A 19,315-nucleotide genomic window follows, 5' to 3' on the forward strand; every position below is an offset into this window, starting at 1 on the left:
ACTGTCCTTTTTTTAAGACCTCACTTTCTTAAAGATTTTTGAAGGTTGTAAAAAGAAGTTCCACTGTACTACAAACCATCCCTTACCTGTGTCTGATAGTCACCCTGCAGCTCAGCTCTGGTCAGATGGTGCCGACTCGGGTCCACGTAGTTCCCCCCAGCGTACGACACGTGGGACACCAACATGTGCAGGGGGGTCTCGCCCAGGTCAGTCAGGGCGTTAATGTCCTGCTCAATGCCCGTCGACAGCAAGTAGCGTGTTGTGTCGTAGATGGTGAACAGGCCGTCAATGTTCATCCGGTACAGCCGATGCAGTGCCGTCTCGCCGATACCCCTCGACAGGAGATGCACGTCTGCTCCGTTGTTGACTAAAATCTTGACACACTCCTCTCCCCATGGTACAGCCGTCAGCAAAGGGGTGTCACCATCAGGGCCATACTTGTTGATGCATTCTGGGAAGCGGTCGACGAAATGCTGAATGCATGATGCCGCACCTTCCTTGCAGGCGTACTGGAGGTGCTCCAGGGGGTTGAAAGCGGAAACCGGCCGCTTCTTCGCTTTCTTCTTCAGCAGAGCGTCAGTGAGGGCATGGATGCAGGGGAGGTTGGACCGTTTGATGGCACACTGCATGGGGGTGAGGGCGTGGGAGGGGCGAGAGCAGTGGTACACCTGCTGCTGGGAGAAGCCAAAGTAGGCCACCTCACTGCCCACAGGAAGGTGAGGGTCAGGAAAACACACCCCCCTCTTGGCCTTCGGGTCAGCCCCCTCCACCAGCAGCATCTTCAGAAGGTTGGTTCTCCCCAGGTACGCGGCCAGGTGCAGAGGGGGGCTGCAGTGGTAGCGATTGGGACAGCAGCCATAGTGCAGCAGACGCATCACCACGTCTTTGCGGTCAGCCATTACAGCGTGCTGCAGGACGTCGAAACCATCCTCGGCGTCAGTGACGGACAAGACGTCTTCGTCGGACGGGATAAGATCCAGCAAGGGCATTATAGCGTCCCCCTTCTCCTCCTTGTCCCAGTCCTGTTTGAGTCTTGTGATCACATCCTCGACGTCTGTCTGCGTGCGGGACGAGGGGGGTTGCAGGGGTTGGCCGTAGACGAGCGACAGCGGCCACGCTGTGCGGAAGTAGAGGAAGAGGGAGTAGGCGTAGGAGTAGGTGACCTCCGCGAAGCTGGACAGCATGGTGAAAGCGATTCTCAGCACGCCCTGCACTGCAAGCTTAGCCCATGATATCATTCACTGCACCTGCAACATGACAAGGGAAGAAGAGAAAGGGAGAATGTACGTTCTGGCTCACCGATTCCGACAGACCCTATTATATTAACCAAAAATAGGCTTCTGGACAAAACTTTTACTAAAATGAAACATGCGACAAAATCAGAAAAATACTGCATAAATCCATACAAAAAAAATACAGTAAAGTAAGGTTGTTTTGAACCAATTCCGGGTCTGTCGGAATCAGTAACCCAGAACCTGGTTAAGCCACTTTATTTTTAGACGCTCTCCAAACAGCCAGCGTGTGTTTTGCCAGGCCTGCAACCTGGTTAAGCCACTTTATTTTTAGACGCTCTCCAAAGAGCCAGCGTGTGTTTGTCATTTTTCCTGGTGCTGTGGTGGTGTGAAGACGTGTTTTCTGTGAGAAAAGTGTTTTGCCTGTCTCAAGAATCTATAGGGTTAGCTCAGGAAGTTAGAGAAGCAAACGCTGCACAACAAGCTCTGTTGGATTATTCTAGACAATCAACTTATTTAATTCTTCCTGAAAATATGAATCAGCAAACAGAACAAGAAGTTAGGAATTTATCACAGTCAGACACTTCTTCTAGTATGGAGCAGGATGATAATGGACTTCATACTGGGCTCAGTCAAGACTTTGAGGTGATTGATTTAGAAAGTACCGAATGTGATCAATTCATTAACTTTGAAAGTGTGCAAGTTAAAACAGAAGTTGACTCTGAAAAACTAGAGAGTTTAAAAAAACACATTGAGTACCATACAAAACTTCTTGAATTTTACAAACAACTTGATTCAATTTTCCAAGAGAGAGGACATAAGGCTGCAGAAGAGTTTGAATTGAAAGCAAATCTCCCCAAAAAGCCAATACCTGTTACCTTCCAAAACAAACGGGAAAAGAAATCAAAAGTCTTGACTTCACTTAGAGGGTCGGAGCTCCTAGAGGGTCTAAAAAATCATCTGTACTATGATGGTTCAACAAGCGAATCTTTGTTGTTTAGTACAAGCCGAACAACAGATATTGAGGAACTCAAACAAAAGCTTCTTGTTTGTGAAAAACAATACAAAAGTAAAGCAACAGATACCCTAAAAATTGTGGTTGTTTATGGACAATATTTAGAAGTGCTGAGGAATAGACATTTTGGAAGATTCAAGGGTGTTTGTTTAGAAGTGTTACGTATAACACCTAGATGGGCGAGAGATCTCATTAACATAAGCATTCTTCTCAAGACATATCCCAAATTCCAACAACTAAATCTTCCAATAAAAACAATGTTGTCTCTTCGCAAGCACATCCATCAAGCCTTGGAAAACAATGAAGAGGAAGCAGCTTTTTGGATTGGTAAGTCTTATTTCTCTCTATTGCATACATTTGTTTACTGGTAACCAACGAGGGGATCTGCAGTTCCCCTCCTTAGTAACGATGAGCATAATGGTTTATTTTTAGTATAGCTCTATTAAATATGTATTTGTTTACCTGTAACTAAGTAGAGGAACTGCATTTCCCCTCCTTAGCAACGATGAGCTGGATTGGTCAGTGTTATTTCTCTCTATAGCATACATTTGTTTACCCGTAACTAAGTAGAGGAACTGCATTTCCCCTCCTTAGCAACGATGAGCTGGATTGGTCAGTGTTATTTCTCTCTATAGCATACATTTGTTTACCAATAACTAAGTAGAGGAACTGCATTTCCCCTCCTTAGCAACGATGAGCTGGATTGGTAAGTGTTATTTCTCTCTATATCATACATTTGTTTACCTGTAACTAAGTAGAGGAACTGCATTTCCCCTCCTTAGCAACGATGAGCTGGATTGGTCAGTGTTATTTCTCTCTATATCATACATTTGTTTACCTGTAACTAAGTAGAGGAACTGCATTTCCCCTCCTTAGCTACAAGTTTTCATTCTTTTTGTGTATGTTTTCAGAATAACCGGTGGATCCGGCTGGGAAAACGTGCCGCCGTGCTTCACTGCTCTACTTCGCTTCAAAGGCTGCCTTCGGGCGGCCGCCGAGTGTTAACTTATTCAATTGACTTGTTTATTTTATTCAAGCTTTTGATAAGTGTACTTGGTGGCTGCTTTGAAACTCAACAAAGCCTACTAACTCCCCTTTCACAAACACTTCCCCAACGCAAGCAACGTCCTTTTCCCCGCTGCAGTCAAAACAAAGCTGTCATAGCGGGTTTTCCCGATTGACAAAAATTCTTATTACACACTCAGACTATTTGAAGCCGCGTTTGTTCTCCAGTGCCCAATTGCATAAGAATATTCTGGTGATGAATAAACGCGCTTTGTGTCATTAGCATCTAAAGATTTCTTGTTTACAATAGTTGTGTTGATCTGATGAAGCGCGGAACTGATCTTAGGGTTGTCATGGTGAAACACTCGCTTCTGAAACAGTGCTTCCTTGTAGTTATCATGCGATATGCTCGACTTTACAACCTGTTTGCTTACACCCTTTGCTTTTTTAACCACCCCTTTCTCACTTGCAACACTGTACATCTTTGCACGCAATCCAACATACTCCTTAATTATCTTCCCATTCATTTCATCTTTCATCTTTCCAATAACCTTCTTGTTAACATTTGAGTGCAATGGTGATTCTTTAGGGTAGTCGCAAGTGTCATAAAAAGAATCTTTTCCTTTTACTGCAGGACTTTCAGCTTCTAGATCTTTGTAAATGTCATCCGCTGGAATGTCAAGTAAGAATGAATCTGTGTCTGTGTAAAGTACTCTCGATTTGGGATATCTTGGTTTCAAATAATCATACAAAAACTCAAGCATCAACAGTTTTGACAACTCTAGCACAGTAAAGCCTATGAATACTGGTTTGTCAAGCTTGACTACAAGTTTTTTCATTAAGATACCATACAGCTGTTCATGAAAGTATTTAAAGTCTTGATACTGTGGTTTGGATGTCAGCTTGATGGCCTCATTTTCTCTTGTAACAAGTCTAACATCCTTTCTCTTGTGTGGGTTTTCCATTGTCTTACCAAAGCAACTGTTGTTCATCAGTTTAAAAAAGTCTTTCTCTGATGCATCAGCGGCTTTGGTTCTCAGTTCTGTGTTTTTCATGATGTAAGGTTTCATAAACTGTTCTTGATCAAATAAAATTATACGATGAACAGCCTTCAAAATTAATCCATGTCTAATGTAAAACTGTAACAGTCTGTAGTGACACACATACTTCTTTTTGTGAAACAGATTGGGCACCAGCTTTGGAGGTTCTCTTGGGTTTACTTTTAACCTCTCAGCCGCTAAAGGATAATCATTATGTAGATCATGAAGTGATAGTGGATAGTCTAAGTCAACTTCTAGTATCCATCCCTTTCGACTGTCTGGGCCTGCTTTTAATATTGTCAGCACAACACATTGTGAAAATGGTCCTGAATAGATCTTAAAGTTCCGAAGTGGAAGCGTCTGACACATTGCCCAACCATACAAATTGTTTGCATCTAGATACATGATGTAATTAGAAGGTTTCATAGGATCAAAGTCGTCCAAGTATTTGTTGTTGGCTTTGCAGTAATTGTGTGAAGCCATACTGATTCCTCCACGTAGTCCATTTTCAATCATCTGAAGTGTAGGTAGATCTGATAGCAAGTCAATCTTTACTCCTGTATATCTAAGAAATGCATCCCAGCTCATGCCTGGTGCAGATATGTAATGTGAAGGATCTAGATTGTAGTGCTTCATACATGTTCTTCTGTAATTCTCAAATATATCTGCAAGTAAACAAACATCAGCCAACAAATATTGATCATGATAATCACCCATTGTATTACATCCTAATTTATTCCATGCAGTCTTAGCGTGTTCATAGTCTTCGTCACTTATACCTTTACCCTTCAGCCGTGAGAAGTAAGCATCCTTTGGTGGTAACTCATCTTCATCAAACCTCTCCCACGAATCCATGTATTCATATGGATAGACTCCCTTTCTAACTAAGTCACTGTCAAAGTACTTACATGTGATTGGGAAAGCAGTTAGTGATGAAGATAAAGACTCAAGTGTTCCCATCAGATGTTGAGCAGAATCGTAGAAGTGTAAACTATTCAGAGTAAAGGCCATGTACTTTTCTGAAGACTGCGCAATGCATCTTGCTTTGTATTCATCAGTTACTGCCTGCATGATCAGATGTGAATCATAACCGCGCAAGTTATGGAAGAAGATTGGAAGCTTCCAAGTCTTAGGATCAAACTTTAATTGTAGATTACATTTGCTGTGTGCTGCTCCTCGGAACTGCCCACTTACATGATCATGATCTCTTACTATTGGATTGTCTGTGTTTGGTGTTAGACTTTGTTCGCATATCCAACACTGTGTGGTAGAGTTAAACTGTTCTTGGTCTTCAGGTTTCATAACAATGTCTGAAAGATTCAGTTGTTTGGAGCAGTCATTTCGCACTTGGTTCATTTGCTGTAAGAAGTTCTTTGCTGCATTAGGTCCTCTGTACAATTGCGGTTTAGAATGTTTACCATCTGAACTAACAACAATAAATGCATATGAACAGACTTGATGATTACTTAGAGTTACTGTTTTAGGTAGGTCTTTTGGTAAAGGTCCTTCATATGGCACAATGATAGATTCAAAGTCAGCATAAACAACATAAGGACTTTTCTGTAGTTTGCATACATTCTTAAAATACACTTTGCTGTCTGGCGGTGGTGTTGTTAACTTCACAACCGCATCATCAACGCTCTTACAATGTTGCTTGTGTATAAGTGCTGCATGAATTGATGGAATACGCAAGAGACATCGCCTACAAAAGTCTTGTTTACTATTGTGATTGCTTGTGCTCGCCATCAGTCTACTCATTGTACGAATCAAAGTGTAATGATATTTTACACCATCAGTCATTAGTAACATGTCAACATATGGTTAGTATCACAATCACCAATCGTTGGTGAGTTCTTTGATATTCTGACTGGTTTCAGTTCATCTTCCTCATCCCACGTGTAAACATTTACGGTGATGGGTTTGTTTTGCTGTTCAAATTTGTCAATGCTTGTAATGCTGACAGGAAATTCAATACCAGTAAAGTTTAGTTTATTTCTGTATGCATGATAGTTAGACACTCTTTCTGCATTTTTCTTTACACTGTACAGTCTTGCCAGAACACACCACATAAAACATTTGTCATCATCATTCTTTATGTTCAGCACAGCACGTTTTTTGACAAGAGCAGGAGGTAAAGGTATGTAACTTCTACCTCTGATGGGGGCAAATTTACTTAGCTTCAATTCTATTTTTAGAATTTCACCTTCTGACCATCCGGATCCTTTCATCTTTGCATCCTCTGCAGCTTGCTCAAACCGTTTCATCATTTCATCTGCCCAGTTTCCATTCAATTCTGCCATAGAATTAAGTGCTAGTTGTCTGGTTGAAACATGAACTTCTAGCACCTCATCACTGACTGTTTTGTATTTTATTAAACTGACTATCTGCACTTTTACTGGAGGTTCAATCAACAAATTGTTTGGAATTTGTTCAATGGCGTCTTGCACACTGGACTGCACATTTTGAGGATCCGTTACTTGTAATTCAACGGTGTCAAATACTGTCGATAAAGATTCTAATACAGAGTCTTCCATCGCTGTGAGTTTGATTTTATAACTCAAAATAAAAATATAAATTAAAAAAAATGAAGTTGCTTAGAATTCTTTCTCAGAGCTTCCATTTTTGTTAACACTATAAAATCTGAAATAAAAAATCATTTAACATTTGTACCACGTGGAACTAATTGTAATTCCTCTTTTACAAAGGCTCTTTGCGGTGCTGGTTCTCTCAAGTAATATATAGGTGGATTTGTCTCTACTACTCTCTTGATTTCATGAATGTCAATACTCCAGATTGGATCCGTTGCACGCTTCCTGCTGTCACCCTCAGCTTCACCGGGTGCATATAAATATCTGACTTTCTGATTGAAAGGTAGTAATGCCACTGGTGTTGTTGACTTTGGAGCAACAGGTATTGTTTTCTGTTTGATTGCATCAACTGGTCTTAACCCTGTAGCTTTAAATACCTCCAGATTCATTGCTCTAAGTACTGATGGTAATCTTTTGACCCATTCAGTGTTACGCAATTTACTTTCTGTGTCCAAAAATTCCTGATGGTACTGATATGAAAACAGTTTTTCTGCCAACTGTTTGTTAAAGCTCTCAACAATAGCCTGTGACCTGTGGTTTCCTGGAATACCTCTCTTCACTGTAACATGATGTTTTAACAGAAGCTGGTTGACAGCTCCTTTAAACTCCTTACCATCATCGCACTGAATCATTCTGGGATACTTTAGTGGTCCACGTCTGTAAATTTCTTGCAGGGCAACAGCTGTAGCTATAGCACTTTTCTCTGTCAACGGTTCAGCATCTTTGTATCTTGTTGCAACATCAACTACAGTCAGTGCATACTTATATTTCTTCCTTCTGACTGTGTCATGTGGTAAATACAGCAGGTCTATTTGATGAGTGTCATTCGGTTTAATGTTAACAAAGTGTGGTCGTGTAATTTTTCTTGGTGCAGGTAAATAGATCTGCCAAACTGCCTGCTTTGACAACCATTTCTTTGCTATATCTTGAGAAACACCTGCTGCGTCACTGAGCTTGTCAATAGCAGTTCTTCCTTTCCAGTATCCTTTTGGGGAATAATATATTTTAGATAACAAAGCATCACTCATGGTTTTTTAAATGACAGAATATTAAGATTTGACAGCACGCGCAATAAAGTAAACAACAGCCATACCAATAACAATGAAAACAATCTCGCCCACCTTCTGCTCTTCTGAAGGCTGATAAAAGTCACCCAGTTTTGGAGGAGCACTTGTCTTCATTTTCTTTCCAGTTACAAGATAATATTCTTGAATGGCTGCATCAACATTGGCAAAGGTTTTGTTTGCATGTCCTTGCTGCCTGAGTTTATCATTCATAAAGTCTAACTGCGCAATTCGTTTCTTCTCGTATTCATCCTGTGCTTTCGCCAGTTGTTCCATGGCTTTGTTGTGCCTTTCCCTCTCTTCACCATTTTGCAGTTTAGAAAACAAATAGTTGCTGCCAGAAAATGCAAGCGCATTTACAATCGCACCTCCCACCATCATAACCAAGCTAGCCATTTTATTGTCTTACATGTTTATATTTTCTGGAATAATTCCTTGCTTCACCAGGAAGTCTTTTGTTGCAAAGGAAGCTGTCACAACACCAATTAGTTTAGCACCGTCTTCGAAGTCTAACTTTCCCAAGTCGGCTGGTTTCATTCTGAGGAGACTTTTACCCAGCATTGTGTAACCTACACTCAAGCCTCCAATCACTGCAGCGTGATAAACTAGATTAACTATTGTCTTTTCAGAACTCATTTTTATGTTATCAAAATTAAAATATTAAAATTATTCCATATGAAATGAATCCACTGCAGGTACTACTGTGGGCTTTTTTATTGTTTGTACTGCTTTGTTTGTTGGTTTTGGTGTTTCTGATTTTGGTCTTTCTGATTTTGGTCTTTCTGACACTTTATATTTGCCTTGCCAAAGTTTGTAAAGCAAGTATCCACCTCCTCCAACAACAGCTGCTACAGCTACTTTTCTGTATGATAGAAATGAAGATTTTAATTCTTGATCAGTTTGTGTGACCTTAGTCACTTCAGGAATGTTTGGTGTCTGCTCAACTTCAGACATAATGTTCTGCTTTGCCTTTTGATTTAACTTTTTTTGTCTGTTCCATTCGGCTAGTTTTTTTCCTGCTTCTACTCTACCAGGTTTCTTTGTCACTGTGTTCACTTCTGGTATTTTCGTCTGCTCCACTGTCTGCTTCAACTGATCCGTCATCTTTTTTATTCTGAAAATTAATGTGTTTGAAAGTAATTAATCCAGCAACAAATGGTACTAATAAAGCACCAAATCGATAATACAGGCCACAGGCAAGAGATTCGAGGGACTTGGAAACAACAGGGTCATGAGTTAGATCATGTGTTAAGTCTTCCTCCGAGTCGAGAGGTGTAAAATGTCCAAAAATCTTTGTGTACAAACCTATAACAGTCTGTCCAATACTTCTAACCATCTTAGAACCAAGCACTGATTCATACCGTCCATGATACTTTTCTATATCTTCTGAGGAAAGATGTTGTACTTCTTCCACAGTTAACTGCTGCCCAAGGTAGTGTTTTGTTTTTCCACAAACAGCAAGTGAATACAATCTTTCTTTTTTATCAGGTATAGTCCTACTGTCACAGATTTCAATATCTGTAGCAGTCTGCATCAGCAATTCATCACAGTTCATTTTATTTTGATGCAGAATAAAATTGAAAAATCTAGTAATTAAACTTGAGTAAGAACTTGGGTAGGAACTTAACAAGAACTTAGGTAGGAACTTGAGTAAGAACTTAGGTAGGAACTTAACAAGAACTTAACAAGAACTTGGGTAAGAACTTAGTAAGAACTTGACAAGAACTTGACAAGAACTTGAGTAAGAACTTGACAAGAACTTGAGTAAGAACTTGAGTAAGAACTTGACAAGAACTTAGCAAGGATTTCTACAAACATACATACTGAACTGGTTGATCAGTTTTTAAAACCAGTTTCGAGTGCTTAGAAGATTTCAGATTATTCTTTATTCTTTCTCTCTCCTGTTTGTTTTCAATGACATCATTTTCTCGAAGACACTCTTCAAAACTGTCACGGTCCTTTGAATAGAACAATGTTATTGTTTTGAGTTGCTCTCTAAAGTCTTTCAGAACTGCATTGTATTTTTGTGTTAATATCCAAACTGATATTAATGCATGTCGTCCACTGAATGCAAGCTTTGCTAGTGCACTTTTCTTTCTAACAATGTCACGTTCTGCTGCACAGTCATCAATAATAAACAGTGTTGGCGTGTTCTGAAAAAGATCGAAATAATGCTCCAAGCAAACATTTAGACGATCAGAAGGATTTACAATAAATATATTTTGATCAGACCATATGAATTTTCTCTCCTTGTATGTTCTGTTATGCTTTATGGTTGGACAGAATATGACTATGTGTTCAAAGTGATTTATGTAAACGGTCTGTAATAAATCCAAAACATATCTTGTTTTGCCGCAACCTGTTGCCCCACAAATCAAAGAACAGTGTGGATCTTTTGGAAGAAAATCTAGATACTTCATTTTAACACGTTCAATAAACAATATCCTGTAATCTGCTTTCAGAGATGTTTAACTGCGCATCTGACACAACAAACACGTAGATCTTAACTGATTTACTACTACTCCCTACTTCCTTTTCAATTTGTATTGTGATTCCTTCTGATCCGTTTTCAATTCGCCTTCCACTTCCATGCAGTTTGTTGTCGTCAGTTGTTCTGAGATCCAGCCATAACGCATATTTATTTGTCAAGAAATCTTCTACGCCAACACCGTGTAAATGTAGATCTTTAGCCACAAGATCAGATGTTGGGTCTTTCAATCTTCCTCCAGTAAAGTACTTTCTTGCTTCATCATAGTGTTGGTATGGCAGCATGCCAGATGCAAATATTTGGTTTGGCTGCCCTTCAATTGTGCAATATACTCTATTGATTAGTGGATTGTAAAACTTTTCTATTTGCCTTTCATATGAATCTTTTGGTTCCTCAAACAACATAAGTATTCCCTTCATTGACCTAGCTGGTGTATTCAAGTTAATGTTCCAGATTGGATCAGCCTGGCTTTTTGAAAGTGTACTGTGATTCAACACTCTTTCATAATAGATAGGCAGCTTAGAACTGTACTGATTTTCTATAAGTCTAGCCAGTTCAGGATGGTTTACAACATCAAACTCTAAAGAAATTCCAGACACCTTATACTTTGCTTCCGGGTCTTGTGAAAGCATAACACGATCATAACTATTGAAAGTCAGGTCGTATGACAGCCTGTCACGCAATGCTCCTTGATAGAAGGGAGGATGTGAATTTATGAGTTCAAAGTCAAGTGGAATACAAAATTTGTTTCCAAAAGCAACATTGACAGCGTTATCTTTTTTGTTGTCAGCTTTATCTCCGGCTCCTATTCTAACTTTTATCCCATTGTCTGACTGAATCCCTTGAAACACTCTGTTTTTCTTTTCATTGTCAGTTAACCAATTATCTGCATAAACTAAAAATACATCTGCATTATTCAATGACATCACTTCCCGCCCTTCCAGTTTGACAGTAATCTTCCTCACAATTGCTCTTCCTACATTATAAGCCAAAGTCCTATTTTCATCTGAGCCAGATTCTAATTCTAATTTGAATGATAGTCTTACAGTGCCTGGTACAATAACATCGTTCTTACCTAGATTAGGAAACCTAACAGTAAGTATTTCATTCTGATCAATAGTAGAAGGATTATTTGTAACTATAACTGTTTGCCTTATTCCTTTTACCCCGAGAGGTTCTTTCAGCCTTCTGTAAGGATCAAGAACAGAACCGAACGATTGTGCCATCTTTTTTTTATTTTCAAAATAAAAAATAAGTTACAAATGGCAGAAGGTGGATTTGAAGATTTATTTGAGCCAGCGGACGACATGAGCGAAGCAATCCCTTTGGTTCCCTACCATCATTCACTGCATTATGAGGTGGCACGACATGAACTTCTGGAAGGTAAAGTTAGAGATTTCTACAAAAGTTTAGGAGAAGAACCTGATGTTTTAGATCCAAACCAGTTCAAAATGGAAGCAAATCATTTATATACAACTAGCGATAAAGGAGAAAAAGTCCAACTTACATATAAATCTAATCCTGCTAAGTTTCTATCAAAAGTTTCACTAAAACAAAAACTTACTGCTAATCGACTTAGGCAATTAGATATTGTACCTAGCACACGGTCATCATCTTCCCATGTTGTTTCCTTACTTCAACAAGCAGAACTAGGACTACCAACTGCTACTCAAATAGAATCTGTTCCATTGCAAGATCTTAATAAACTTGCAGATGAGGCTGATCAACTTATACAAGAGATAGAGACTTCTTTTTCTGAGGAAACTTCACTGAAGACTCCACATGAACTATTACCTATGAGAGAAATAGAAGCCCTTAATCAATCACTACAAACCATCAGAGGTGAAATAGCAAATAATCTGTCAAAACTAGGTCAGCTGGATGAAGATATAAACAAAGAGAAACAAAAACTTGCTGATGCTGATGATTTGAACCTAGAACAAGAAGTAAAAAACAGAATTTCTAAGCGTTTAAAAGATTTGCAGGAGGAGAAAGCCATAAGGTTAGAAGTTCTAAGTAACAATAGAGAACAACTGAGAACACAGGTCAGCAGAATAAAAAATACAATTCAAAGAATCCTTTACGAAGACACAACTCTTGCTGAAAGAATTAGAACGCTTTTCAGAGAGCAGGGAATCACAATAGCTAGTATACTAACTGCGTTAGGATTTGCAATAAGCACATTAGTGTTAGCACTCACAGGTGGCACTGTCACACCTCCACCTCCATTTTCACCTTCACCTCCATCTGATCCGGGATGGGTAAAGAAACAACTCAAACACATTGCAGAACTATTAAAGAAACTAGCAGCAAAAGCTTTGGGTGCACTTCCAGGAATCATTGGTTCAATTGTTAGCTGGCTGTTATCTTTTGCAGGTAAAGTTGTTGGTTTCATGGCTGAACATCTCTGGACTCTAATAGTTTTAATTGCAGGTGTTCTGCTAACGAGAATAAAGCAAAAGTAAGCCTACACCCACTCCACCAATTACTAGAGCAGTCTTCTGCGATTCATGATCATCACTAATACTAACAGCTTGATCATCACTAGTGACAGAATGATCTTCACCTGCAGCGTGATCTTCACTTGTCACGCTTTGTTTCTGTTCATTGTGATATGGCTGTAGCATCGTTCTGATTTCTGAATTCAGTTCTTCACCCTTTCCAAGCGGCTGGGTGTCACTAGCAATAATGATTTCATTGTTATAATTTGTTATTGTTCCAATCTGCAGCTGGAGATCAGAAGGTAACATGTAAAGGCCGTTACCAACAGCAAAGTCAACTTTTGATCTTGCATAACGGAGAGAGTCTTGATACCTTTTGATGCTGGAATTAAGGCAGATCAACTGCAGAGTTTATGACATCTTCTAAATTTGATAACTGTTTCTGTGCATCAAACCCTGTGCTTGTTCTCATTATGTTTGATCGTGTCTGTGCCTGCGAGCCTAGCAAGCACCACGTATATGTTCGGATAGATTCATTGATCCTTTCAACACCTGATCCAGTGAAACCTTTGCCGGTGTCTAATATAAAAGTAGTCCATGCATTGTGGTGCTCTTGTTCTATTGATCCTAACTGTACCTGCACATTTGAAGAAAAAGATGTATGACCTGGCCAGTAATCAAAATTATACCTCCTGTGGACACCCCATAAATATAGTGTTCCCATGCCATGGTTTTTGTCTTGCTTTTGCCTAAAGTCGGTCTTAAAATCTATATTGAATTCATTGCAGAGACGCTCATACACTTTCATGTTTATCCTATTGTTGAATGGGTTCCAGCTCTTTTCATGCGGCATTGGTGCCTGAAGTTCAGACAAGATTCTCCTGCACTGATAGTAAACGTGAAATGTGTACACACACTTTGTCAGTAAGTTTGAATTATTCATGTGGTCTGCATAGGACACTCCACATCCTGTGGTTGCACAGAATATTGCAAAGTTTAACTGATTCTGATAGAACTGAATTGGGTGAGAGTTCCACATCTTTGGAACACTATCATTTTTGATTGGGGGATTTAGGTAAGAATGGAATGGGTCAGGCACTTTAACGCGAATGGATTCTGTTTCTGTTACAGCAAAGTCCAACTCATGGAAAGAAATAGTCTTTGGATTGTAATATGGTCCAGTTTTGTATTTAACGTTTTTGTTGAATTTATACTGAATCATTTTTGTTGTTGAATAAAAAATGTTTATCACACTAACAAATGTGAAGACTAGTGTGCCAGTTAAACTTGCAAACCCCATCAACAATCAAAATGGAGGAATGAAAGTTGCACTGCATGAAATTATGTACAAGGTTACTTGGTATAATATCAGTAAAAAAAAGAATAACAACTGGGTTAGAATTAATGGTAAAACACATTCTGTAGAAGATGGTTACTATGACTTCTGCACTTTAGAGAAAGAATTGTTTGCTCCAGTAGGTATTACAGCGAGTTTAAATCATGCAAGTCTCATTGCTACTCTTACTATGCCCAAAACTAGAGTTCAAACAGATCATTTGAGTTTCCAACCAAACTCCTTGATATGCTTGGAATTACAAATATATACAAGGGAACACGTCCCATTGACATGGATGTTAACAGTGTACTGTTTGTTCACATGAGAGAGCTTAACACATCCTATAATCTGTTTAATGATCAGCGTTCTGATCTGCTTAGAATTCTTCCACCGAGTGATGCCTCTTTTTGTAAAATGCACGTGCCAACATTTAAGACACTTCAGTTCAAGGACTTGGAGGAAGGGTGTCATGAATTCCTACACATTGATCTGAAAAATCAAAGTGGACAACCAGTTGATTGTTTGTTTAACATTACATTGGAAATAGTTCCATAAAATATTGAGTATTAAAATGTCGAGTGGACCTACAATAGCTTATCCTGTTGCATGTTCAACTATAGAGTTGAAAGATTTAGCAGACGCTATCGACTTTGAGAGCAATGCTGAAGTTGGTGCAGTGTATGCATTCGAGTTTACAGACACTGGTCATTACAAGAGAAAGGAAATCGACGATGAAAAGAAACCAAGATTTCTCAAACTAGGTCAAATCCGTGATGTTAATGTACCTGATCCAATTGTCGATGACATATACTACATGTGGAAACATCAGAATAAAAAATGGGTACTTAGTCCTGTTATGAAAAAGATTGACTGGGAAATGAAGTTTGAACTTGTGAGTCCATACACTCTTGTTGGAAAAGACGACACATTCCGTAAGTCAATCAATGCTGGACCACTAATTGTTAGCCTTGTTCCTGCGATTAACAGCAGGGGAGAAGTTGCAGTTAAACCTTTCCATAAGAACAACTATCTCATTCACAGAAAACAAAGTGTTGAAAAGGACGCTGACACCATTGTCGATTTTATACCCAAGCTTCCAATAGGGCAGAATGCAACTATGATATTTGATATAGTTGTCAGGAAAAGGGAAGAAACCACAAACACTGTTCTAATGAGAGGAATAAATCTCAACTGGAGACCATTAAATGTTGAAGAAGTTAGAGTATTTATTGCTGTTCAAAAGGATTCTAACACAATAAAAAAACAGACGTCAAACCAAAATGTTGTTGTTAACGCAGATATAAATAATTTAACAGAAATAAGAAGTATTAATCTTACGTATCTTGATTTGATTGCTTTCTACTATACAGATAAGGTGTTAAGCAATGAACAGCTTCAAAGCTTAGCAGAAACACTGGCCAGTGAGAATTAAGATAAATATTTTATATTTTGCATTAAAAGATGACTAGCAGTGTGAAGCTTTATCCTAATATTGATGAAAGTGCAGCAGAAAGTCAACAATTCAGACTGGCACACATTAGTAATATACAAAAACAACTAGAAGATGAATTAGAAAAATATTCTCGCGCTAGACGTAAGTACTCAACAACTTACAACAGCCTTTCTAATGCCAGCACTGGTTCTACTATCCTTGCATCAGCTGCAGGTGTAACGGGAACAATTCTGTTAGCTACCGGAGTAGGGACTCCAGTTTCTCTAATCAGCTATAATGAAAAAAATTGTGAAAAAGCTTGAAAAACACGAATCCATTTCCACTCTTGCATCATCAAAATTGTCTAGCCTAAAACTGTCTATCAGTAAAGCACTTGAAGATTCAAAAGTTTCTGACGAAGAATTCAAACAGATACAAACAGACTTTGATGACTACAAAAGTAAGAAAGCAAGTATTCAAACAAAAACACGAGCTGAATATAACAAGCCACTCGATATAGAAGATCTGAAAAAGCAGTTTTTAAAAAAGGGGATTCAAATAGGACGGGAAGAAAAAGTAAAAATAGAATCACTTGTAAAGAGTTAACTATTCGTTTAGACAGTCACATTGCATGTATCAGATATAATTCTAACAGTGAAAGAACATATGAAGTAAAGTTTGTAAATGAGAGAGCGTATTGAGCTTAAGAATGTTGTATCAGAGAAAGGGAGAATGTACGTTCTGGGTTACTGATTCCGACAGACCCGGCATTGGTTCAAAACAACCTTACTTTACTGTATTTTTTTTTGTATGGATTTATGCAGTATTTTTCTGATTTTGTCGCATGTTTCATTTTAGTAAAAGTTTAGTCCAGAAGCCTATTTTGCGTTAATATTTAGGGTCTGTCGGAATCGGTGAGCCAGAACGTACATTCCCCCTTTCTCTGAAGATGAATGAGGTTTAATATCCCATATCGTTCACTCACAGTTCAGCATGACAAAAGGAGGGACAAATTAATTATTAATTGCACCTGTAACATGACAGGGAAAGATGAATTCACACATGTGATATCCCATATCATGTAGCGATTCACTGCACCTGCAACATTACAAAACCTTCAACATTTCAACAGGGGGGAAAATGAATGCACACTTAGCTCATAAAGAGTCATATGTGTGCAGTGCACGTGTGTGTGAGTGTGTGTGAGTGTGAGTGTGTGTGTGTATGTGAGATAGATAGATGAGACAGACAGAGAGAGAGAGATACACTGCACCTGCAACAACAAAAAGAGAGAGAGAGGTGCATGAGTTTATACAAATTCAAAGGGCAGAAAAACAGCAACCTAAAACCATTACTAATACTATGCCTTAACGGGTTGAACTTGAGAAGAGGAGGAAACAGTCACATTCATGCCCACTGCATGTGTATCACTTCAAGCCATATGTGCACGTCCTAGATACTGGGAAATACTATGGGTTGTCAACTTTGAATGACTGTCACAATATCTCTGAGCAATGGATGACAAAGGGGATGCTTTGATGTCAAAGGGGATGGATTTGACTTACTGTAACAACCAAGTTTGGGTTTCCAAACATTGCTGTGGGTTTTAAACGATTTAATTTTTAGCCAAAATGCCCCCAAAACAGCACCTAAAACTGGGACAAAAATACACCAGTCTGTGTTGCAGCTGTACATAATGGAGAATAAAGCTCTGTGAATTTTATTGTGATGTTTATGGGTCAGCTGAAGGATTATTCTCGACATACACACTCAAGAATTACATCTATTTTTCTTCTTCTGGGAGTTTGATCAGCAAAGAAAACACGTAATCGTGGGTTACCGTCGTTTCCAGTTTCAACTTCATCAAAAAATGCGATCTGCTGAACAAAGGAAACCTCAAAGTTATTCAAAGTCATTATTTATTTATTTCAACAACATTTAGGTTTTCAAAACACAGCACTACGGTAGGAAACAAATTTATTTCAGCTTATAATCGCGCTTGAATGTACCCCACCCTTGTTTCGTTTCCATCTGTAACCCACGAAAGCATGGCCACAGCAGACGACAAATCCCGCATTGCCTATCACACACGCGTTGTGAGATCGCGGGAACACCGTCGAAAGTTCCATTCATGACGTTTGACCCGGTCATGTGAATAGACAATGAGAATTTATCCACCCAATCGTATTCGTTTCCGGTTTTTGAGACGTAACTCACGACAGACCACACTGTATCTTCACTGTTTGAGACCTGTAAAATCTTTTTTGACAATTGTAGCATATATTCATCGACGAATTTTGCGATATTTTGCTGATTAAAGCTTGATCTGGTGCAAAGTTTGAGCAGCACATGTGTTCTCATGATCGGCGCCATTATGAAATTTTCGATTCTTCTGCACCGCACGATCGACAATCGATTAATTCTCTCATTTAGGATTGTCGCTTATGGAAACTTGAAAATTTCAAACTTTCATGTATGCATAGTTATTTATCTATGTAGTCCACATGTGGGGTGGGGGGGTATGATGTAATTTAATGTACGATGATATATTTGGTGTTTGATAGTGTATGATTGTTTGTTAGTTGTAGATTATAGTACGATGTTTGATGTTGTAATGTTTGTGCGTGTGTTATAATGCAATATGTTATGATGTAATGTGTGATGATGTATTCGGTGTTTGATAGTGGATGTATGCTTGTTAGTTGTAGATTTAGTACGATGTTTGAGGCTGTAATGTTTGTGCGGGTGTCATATGTAGCCGTACGAGGGTTCCAGTGTGTGAGTTGTGCATGGCCGGGCGCTAGAGTGCTGCATGAATAAGTGCATGTGGAGTTGTATGGCTGGGTGAATTGTGGGTTGCGTACGTCCGAGGGGCACATGTAGCCTGTGTGTCTGAAGTAGTGGGTATGTGTGCGTAAGGGTGTGTTGATATTGAACTTCAGTTGTTGCTTTGTAAATGTCTATGTATCAGTGTATTATGTCTTGCCACACACATGCCAAATTTCCTTGTATTGATGAGGACAATAAAATTTCTTGTATCTTGTATCTTGTATCTTGTATAATCAAGTTTAAGTTCTTTTCTTTGGAAATAAAAGACATTACGAACTATGGTTTCCATGAAACTCACGACAGTATTATCTCTATACACATAAACCCAGTGAGCACAGATCGAAAACTTTTTGCTCACTTAAATCTTTCTATCATGTATTAAAACCCAAAAGGGTGCCCAAAACGCTAGTTGCTACATTTGACCTACAAAAAAAAACTTTTGCGCCTGGACATTGCGTGGGTTACGGTTTCCACTTTCTACTTCGATCTAGTTAACTTATGGAAACTTGTAATTTCAAACTTTCATGTTTGCATATTTATTTATCAATGTTGTCCACATGCAAATTGCAATAATCAAGTTTTAGTTCTTTTCTTTGGAAATAAAAGACATTACAAACTATGGTTTCCATGTAACTCACGACAGTATTATCTCTATACACATAAACCCAGTGAGCACAGATCGAAAACTTTTTGCTCACTTAAATCTTTCTATCATGTATTAAAACCCAAAAGGGTGCCCAAAAGGCTAGTTGCTACATTTGACCTACAAGAAAAACTTTTGCACCTGGAAATTGCGTGGGTTACGGTTTCCACTTTCTACTTCGATCTAGTTAACTTATGGAAAC

The 19,315-nt window shown here is 38.9% G+C and overlaps 2 protein-coding genes across 3 annotated transcripts in view; one reads left to right on the forward strand and one right to left on the reverse strand.

Moving 5' to 3' along the window:
* Positions 1 to 19,315, forward strand: part of LOC138962701 (uncharacterized) — a 223,453-nt gene that overhangs the window by 135,536 nt on the left and 68,602 nt on the right. The window lies entirely within an intron of this gene.
* LOC138962699 (ankyrin-1-like) overlaps positions 1 to 19,315 on the reverse strand; it is a 36,667-nt gene that overhangs the window by 9,386 nt on the left and 7,966 nt on the right. For both annotated transcript variants that reach the window (XR_011454580.1, XM_070334623.1), the window contains exon 2: positions 87 to 1,247. Coding sequence is in view for 1 of the 2 variants with exons in the window: in XM_070334623.1 (XP_070190724.1) it covers positions 87 to 1,238 (1,152 nt within the window). In the remaining variant the exon portion in view is untranslated. The remainder of the gene's footprint in view (positions 1 to 86; positions 1,248 to 19,315) is intronic.

Source organism: Littorina saxatilis, linkage group LG3 (genome assembly GCF_037325665.1).
Source record: "Littorina saxatilis isolate snail1 linkage group LG3, US_GU_Lsax_2.0, whole genome shotgun sequence".
Taxonomy (NCBI): Eukaryota; Metazoa; Mollusca; class Gastropoda; order Littorinimorpha; family Littorinidae; genus Littorina; species Littorina saxatilis.